The 7,824-nt window shown below is 39.0% G+C and overlaps 1 protein-coding gene across 4 annotated transcripts in view; it reads right to left on the reverse strand.

Moving 5' to 3' along the window:
- Positions 1-7,824, reverse strand: part of LOC116687629 (helicase with zinc finger domain 2) — a 43,821-nt gene that overhangs the window by 19,326 nt on the left and 16,671 nt on the right. Inside the window, exon 1 of one of the 4 annotated variants that reach the window (XM_032513137.1) lies at positions 1,983-2,087. The exons of the other annotated variants lie outside the window; for them this stretch is intronic. Within the exon in view, the coding sequence (XP_032369028.1) occupies positions 1,983-2,042 (60 nt within the window). The 5' untranslated portion in view covers positions 2,043-2,087. Of the gene's footprint in view, positions 1-1,982; positions 2,088-7,824 lie in introns of those variants that run through there. 4 annotated transcript variants of the gene reach the window in all.

The raw sequence follows: 7,824 nt of genomic DNA on the forward strand, positions 1-7,824 counted from the left end.
ACACATCACTAATGAGCAACTATAGGCCAATATCACCCCTTCCGTTTTTAAGTAAAATCATTGAAAAAGCGGTTTTTCTACAACTCAGCCATTTCCTGTCACTAAACAACAGTTTTGATACCTTTCAGTCGGGTTTCCGACCACACCACAGCACTGAGACGGCTCTCGTCAAAGTCTTTAATGACATCCACCTTAACACAGATAGTGGCAAAATTTTAATCTTAGTATTACTTGATCTCAGTGCTGCATTTGACACGGTCGACCACGACATATTACTAAACCAATTGGAAAACTGTGTTGGTCTTTCTGGCTCAGTACTAAACTGGTTTGAATCCTACTTACAGAATAGGGATTACTTTGTGTCAATAGGTAATTATACATCTGAGCATACAAATATGACATGCAGAGTTTCCCAAGGCTCTATTCTGGGGCCTCTTCTGTTTAACATCTACATGCTTCCACTGGTCCAGATTATGGAGAAAAACAAAATAAGTTACCATAGTTATGCGGACAACACACAAATTTACATAACCTTATCGCCAGGGAACTATAATCCAGTACAAAAACTGACTAAGTGCATCGAACAAATTAACGGCTGGATGTGCCAGAACTTTCTGAAAAACTGAGGTGGTTGTTTTTGGAGCAAAAGAGGAACAATTAAAAGTCTGCGCTCAGCTTCAAACAACAATTTTAAAAACAACAGACAAAGCCAGAAATCTTGGTGTAGTCATGGACTCTGACCTGAATTTTAACAGCCACATTAAGACAATTACAAAGTCAGCCTACAATCACCTAAAGAATATATCAAGGGTTAAAGGACTTATGTGTCAACAGGACTTGGAAAAACTGTCCATGCTTTCATATTCAATAGACATGACTACTGTTACGGAGTCTTTACAGGTCTCCCTAAAAATCTATCAGACAGCTGCAGCTGATTCAGAACACTGCTGCTCGAGTCCTCACTAAGACCAAGAGACTGGATCACATCACTCCAGTTCTGAAGTCTTTACACTGGCTTCCTGTGTCTCAAAGAATTGATTTCAAAGTACTTTTGCTAGTTTAAATCACTCAATGGTTTAGGTCCAAAATACATTTCTGATCTGCTACTACACTATGAACCACCCAGACCTCTCAGTCTCTGGACAGGTCTACTTTCTGTCCCCAGAGTCAGAACTAAACAGGGTGAAGCAGCTTTCAGTTTCATACTCCTCATATCTGGAACAACTCCCAGAAACCTGCAGGTCCGCTGCTACTCTCAGTTCTTTTAAATCAGGCTGAAGACCTTTCTTTTTGATGCTGCCTTTCTTTAAATGACTGCTCATTTCTTTAAATTCTTATGCTGCACTGTAACTTTTATCTTGTGTTTTATGTGTCCTAATGTTTTCTATTTTGTTTTTAACTTTCTATTCATGTGTTTTATCTGTTTACTGATTTTATGTAAAGCACTTTGAATTGCCCTGTTGCTGAAATGTGCTATACAAATAAAGCTGCCTGCCTTGCCTTGCCTTACTTAAATAATACCCAAGATGTCCAAATTCTGTCAGGCAGAAATCTTTATCTCTACTGTAGTTCATAAATGAAGCAACATGACAACATGGGCGACAGACTGTGGTTACCTTGATGCAGTGTACTCACTTAGCACTTAATCGTAACCCTTCTTTTTATATTCCCATTTTATTACTTGTCTGATGTGCAAATGTATGACAGTATTTACGTAGTGTCTTTTTGTGTATGTGTGTGTAGTGTGTGTATGTGTGTATGTGTGTGTGTGTGTGTGTGTGTGTTTTTTTAGGCCTGCAGCACTACAATTTCTTCTCTAGGGGAGTATACAAGTTTACAATGTCCTTGAGAAAAAGGGTACGTGTATGCGATAAAGACTGGATTCAAAGACAATGTGTCAAACAGAACTGGTGTGCTTCTGACATGGTTTAACTAAGGCACAAAATAAGATAATGAGAAAAAGATTAGAGCCCCGTACTCACAATGTGTATCTTCATTATTGCTGTTTTTGTCTCCTCCAAGAGCCTTTCATTGTAGCACATGAGTCCCTGGCTCCAATGTTATGTCTGATCTCCTTCTCCTCTGCAGCACGCATCAACCACCCTGCAGTTCTCCACAGAATGAGCTTTGGACACTTGTTGCCATACTCGCATGTTGTGGTCTAGGATGAAATGACAATTCAAACAAACAATACAAAGGTGTTAGGTATTCTTCTTACTTATTTTAACTATTGTACTAGGTTTGTTTTTGTGTGTTTGTTTCTGGAGCTCCCCTGGGAAATTTTAATGCATAAAACAATTACAGAAAGTGAAATTCATATTGTGAATTTCCTTTGTGTGTATGAAATTACCGTGTCATAATTTAATGAAAAAAGAAATGATGAGGACAATTATTCAGCTGTTTGGCTTTAACTGAATGAATGTTTTTTCATTGTGGCATTATTTTAATATGGTCCATGCCATATTAAAATCTAATCACAACACAGAAAATATAGGGACAATTTGTGTTGTCTGCAAAAAGGAGCATAGACCTTCCAAAACTAAATGCAAACACTATTTTATCTTTGATGAGGGGGTGAGTGGGAGCGTATTCTTTTTGAGATTGAGACGCATTGCCCATGCTAAAATAAGAACAATTCGGTTATTACAAATAATCATCCTCTCTTAACCCTTCACAATGTCTATTGTATTTCACTTTATTTCATGTTTGATTTGTTTCATTTATGCATTTTTAATCTTCCATACCAGACCACGCATGCTGTGCGCACACACACACACCACACACACTCATGCACACGCACACACACGAGCACGCACACACACACACACACACACCACACATACACACACACACGTTATCAGTAGGTATGAATGGGATTGGAGCACTGATAGAAGTCGAGAGTATTGAGACAGACGTTGATGGTCTCTTACACAGTTAGTGTTGGTTCTTTCATGAATTTGTTAACAAAAACAAAAATATTGAATATCACTAGCCTTGTTTGCTTTTTCATTTGTTTGATATGTTGTGCCTGTTCAGCATTTTGTTTCAAATGTGCTCTACAAATAAGTTTTACGTGGAGGAGCTCCATAAAGCGTGTAAAGTGTTAAGTTCTGGTGGGACATAGCCATGTCCGAGAACCTGCATGACTCTAGAGTTTGGCTGTAAACATATAAAGAGGAGTGGAGTTGTTTACCTTTCACACAGCCAAAAGTCAGATCGGTTGTTGTGTGGAGGCTGTCGTCCTCTCCATTTGGTGACGGATCTCTCAAAGAGTAACTGGGCATGCTCCAGAGGAGCAGTGCTTGTAGAAGCTCTCTGGGGAGGAAAGGGCCAGGAGGCAAACTTTGCAGTACTGGTGACCATCTGGGCTCCGTCTGCTCCCGCCGCTCAACTGAAGGAGATGAGGCCGAAGAGAGAGCCCACTGTTGTTCGGCTTTCACACAGCCATCTCCACCTCGCTCTGGGCAGACCGGCAGTGGCCGGCCTCATGCCACAGGCTTGCCTTGCCTGACATGACTGCAGTACTTAAACTCACAGTCCTGGTGAAGCGCGCACCTGGCTGTAAATGTGCTTCCTACATTCTCTGATAGGTGATAACTAAGACCGGGTCCCAGGTGTGTGCTGCATCGCTGAGCAAGTGGAATTCCACCTTTGGTGTTATTTTTTGTGGACGATCATGAAAGACGTCTTTGCAGACCTCAAGGAATTCACCTGAAATTGTTGGAGTATGCTTTCAGCTGCGCTTTCTGGTGTTAATTGAATAGGCTCAGACTCAATTACAAGTCGGATAACTCCTCTTATCAATGTTGTTGTCTTTAAGATAGTTCCATACAGTGGCCTCTTCATAGCTTCTGGCAAACGTGCATTTCTGTCCGTGTTGTGTACATCCAGAGCCCTCAAAGAACCAAACACTTGGTAAGAGCATTTTGACCAATGTAGTAGGACCGTTCAGAGACAGGCCCCATTGGTCAGGCTTTTTCTTTGGCTAAAAGCAGTTTTCTACTGCACTGGTGGGTAACTGACTGAACTGTGTGTGTTATTTCCTTCTCCTTGATGGAACAAAGCTCACACACAGCCTTCAAATCTAGAGTTGCAAAGTTCACCCGCAGGTTCAGAATTATCAGGCGGCTTAGATCCTCCATCAGACTGAACTATAAGTTTACAGAGAAACACATGGTCTAATCTGTGAAGCTTTCCAAAGTTCCAAACGACAGCTTCTTCATCACTTCTGGCAAAGGTGCACCGTCTTTTGGTATGTGCAACCAGCCTCCACAACAAAGAAGCAACATACTTTATACTGACTGGGATTTGGAAACGTGGGCCGCTTAGAAACAGGCCTCCATTTGCTGCCATCTTTAGCTCTGCAGAGCAGGAGATCGCGTGCGCAATGGTGGCGGTCTGATTTTAACTTATATGTAATTTCTTTCTCTTGACAGAGCAATGGTGCATACAAGTTTGAGCTCATGTGTTGATAAAAGAGGACAAGTCTGGATTCATAAGCTGACATTGCGATACATTCATAATGCTAAAGTCAGCATCTGGATTCAAACGTTAAATGGATTGTGGGAATGTGCTCAGAGATTAGTAGTTTATATATTCAGTTGTGTTTTCTGAATTAAGCCAGTCACAATAGACCCTGATTCAGTTCCAAGTCCAATTAACTTAGGCACTGCAAACGGAAATTTGAGAGAATTCTGTTCCATCAAAGTCTGAGAAGTGTCCAACTTTGTTTGAATCTGTCTGAAAAAGAAACAACAGAGAGACAGTGTAATTAGAAGTGTGCTTAATTGTTCAATTCAGAAAGTCTTCATATCTTTGGCATATATATTTGAAACCACTTTTTGTTGCTTCTAGAGAATTGTTAAAGACTCTGGTGTTAAAATCCAAGCTCCACACATTCAGGAACTACAAAAAGTATGCTTGTTGCTATGGTCACCTGCTGCTGCCCAGTTCAGATACACGATGAACTGAAAATACAATTCATTCATTATTCTAGTACCAAAAGTTAATTCTTATGTGTAATTCATATAAAAAAAAGACTGATACCTGGTGTCTGTGTGTCGAGACAGTATTGCCACAGAAAATATTGCAATACTATGCTGTATCAATTTTTCCTCCACCGAGCACTACATGGTGTTTTGTTCAGACCAAGGCTGATACAATATTTTTTTTTTTAATCTAACAGGTAACAAAATATTAACAGATTTCCCAAACATTAGTTATTTGTATTTATTTATGAGTTCTCACTATAATAATAATATTTTTTTGTCACAACAGAACAAAGGAACATCAAACACAAATATATTAAAGTTTTGATAAATAAAATGTATAAAAAGTACAAACTTAATATATGAACCTTAAAGTTCTTGAGCAAAAACACAATAACTAAAAAAAAATTCAAAATCAGTGTACCAACAGTAACGTTGTAGAGCGGCCACTGGTTGACAAAGTATGCAACGCCAAAACTCATGACATGGTTGACCGCAATATTTTCAGTGGTAATACTGTATGGATACACAGGCGCCAAGTATCGATCTTATATATACTGTTTGGGTCAGTTTATCTGTCTGCTTGACAATCCCATTTTGCAGCAATAAAACTGAACTGATGTGAACAAACGAAATGTATCTTTTTAAATAAAACAGATGTTGACAAAGTTTCCTTCTGGGACATCATTTGAAATTGGGAAAATTAGAAGTTGTAAAAAAAGGTTATAAATTGCAATTATGACAGAATATTGCAATATGTTTAAAATCACAATAATATTGTATAGTGGCATAAGTATCGTGATATTGTATTGGGAGGCATCTGGCGATTCCCATCCTAACATTTTTATTGGTCATTATAAATGCAGATGCCAATAGTTCAGGAAATGCCTAATATCGGCCCACCGATATATTGGTCATGCTCTATTAAAGATTACCACCGGTGAGAAAATATAAGATGATGATGATGATATAAGTATTGTAAAGGATTTGAAAAAACTCAGGTTAGTTAGCAGCCGTTAGCAGCTGCATTATAGGGGCTTAGACTGCAGTTTCAATTCGTATTTACACTGGCCTTAACAAGCCTTTTTCTTCTCCTAATAGCTACACATCTCATGTTAAAGCCAGGTGTAATGGGGTCTGTGTTCTGCTTTCAAAATTGCTTTGACACATATGACAACATATTTCAACAGATTTGAAGTATGTGCAAATAATACTCTACAGTCCTTTTAAAGCCTACCACATTTAAAGAACCACATTCCTCGGGTAAAAGCCTAGTTGGGCTATCACCAGACCAAGCCAAGCTCAATAGATTGAGATTGAGCATTGGTCTAGGTACTCTGTTTTTCTCTGCACAAGAGGCGTGACCAACGGCCATAGTTTAAATGACTCGTACGCAATTGGATAGTCCTTCAACCAATCAGACCAACGATCTGGAGGACGTAGAATTGACAGCGGCATCACGGTCGCCAGAGACATTATAAAGATTTATTATGTCTATGGCCCCCGCTATGTTGAATGTAAACAAGAAGCTGCTTGGTTGCTTCTCTATTGTCATTGTGTTAAACTCGCCAATAGTGCCAGGTAGATAGACAGTTTGTGATTGTTCCCGCAAAATTGTGAACGAAGCAGGAGATTAACGTGCAGGTTTACAGACCGAGCTGCAGGGCGAAATCAAATCTCAGCCAGAGTGGCTTACCCAGTCTTTGGAAGCCAGTATTCCAAATCCAGGTAAAAAATTACTGAATGTGAACTAAATTGTGAACTAATTGATTAGTGTTCAACTATTAAACTATTTGAAGAAAAGTAAAAGATTATTTCTTAAATGTACATATATTCTAGTTCTTCTCTCCTCTGTGACAGTGAACTGAATATCTTTTAAGTTGTGGACAAAACAAGACATTTGAGGAACTTGGGCTTTGGGAAACACTGATCCCATTTTTCACCATTTTCTGACATTTGAGACCAACTACTCAATTAAACGAGAAAATAAACAACAGATTAATGACAATGAAAGTAATTGTTAGTTGCAGGACTAATGTAACTTTTAATCAACGTCTTTAAATAATCTGTGACGTTTTTCTAAACTTTTGATCCAGTTTTATACTTCTTTTAAATGAGAAAATGCGAGTGTAAAATATAAGGAAGCATGTCAGTGTTACACAGAAAAGCCCCAAAGAGCAGCAAAAAAATCCAATAAGTCCAATAAAAGTCACAGCTAAATTGTGCTAAAATCCTAAATGACTACAGATTTTTTTGAATGCATGTCAGTAACTGCCTGCCATGTGGAGTTGCATCTAAATCCAATAGATGGCGCAGCTGCCCTTTTACTAAAAACCAGGGACAACCAGGCAGCAGCACAGACTCAGAATGAAAGTCAGTGGCTCAAAATGCTCAAATCCCCCAGGGAGTAACCTGCTCATTGGATGTGTGTTGCTGGGATAAGACTAGGGGTGGGAATCACCGAGGCCTCACGATACGATATCATCCCAATACTTGAACATAATAAACATAAACATATTGCGACATTCTGCGATAACTGCGATTTATACCCTTTTTCCAACTTCAAATGTTTGTCCATTTCAAATGATGGAAACTTTGTCAACCTCTGTTTTATCTAACTTAAGGTGTGAGTTGCACATGGGTTACTTTGCAACAGGTAGCCTGCAAGATGCTAACGAGAGACTTCTGTAATGTCAATACAGTAAAAATGGACCTACTCAAAAAGTTTTTCACTGGTGGCTGCAAGTTAGCATCAAACACAACGAAGGCTGTCAGTTGAATGGCCTTTTGAGCTAACGTTAGCAATCAAACAACATAGATAGATTAAACTTTTTGG

This window comes from Etheostoma spectabile, chromosome 4, assembly GCF_008692095.1.
Source record: "Etheostoma spectabile isolate EspeVRDwgs_2016 chromosome 4, UIUC_Espe_1.0, whole genome shotgun sequence".
NCBI classification, from domain to species: domain Eukaryota; kingdom Metazoa; phylum Chordata; class Actinopteri; order Perciformes; family Percidae; genus Etheostoma; species Etheostoma spectabile.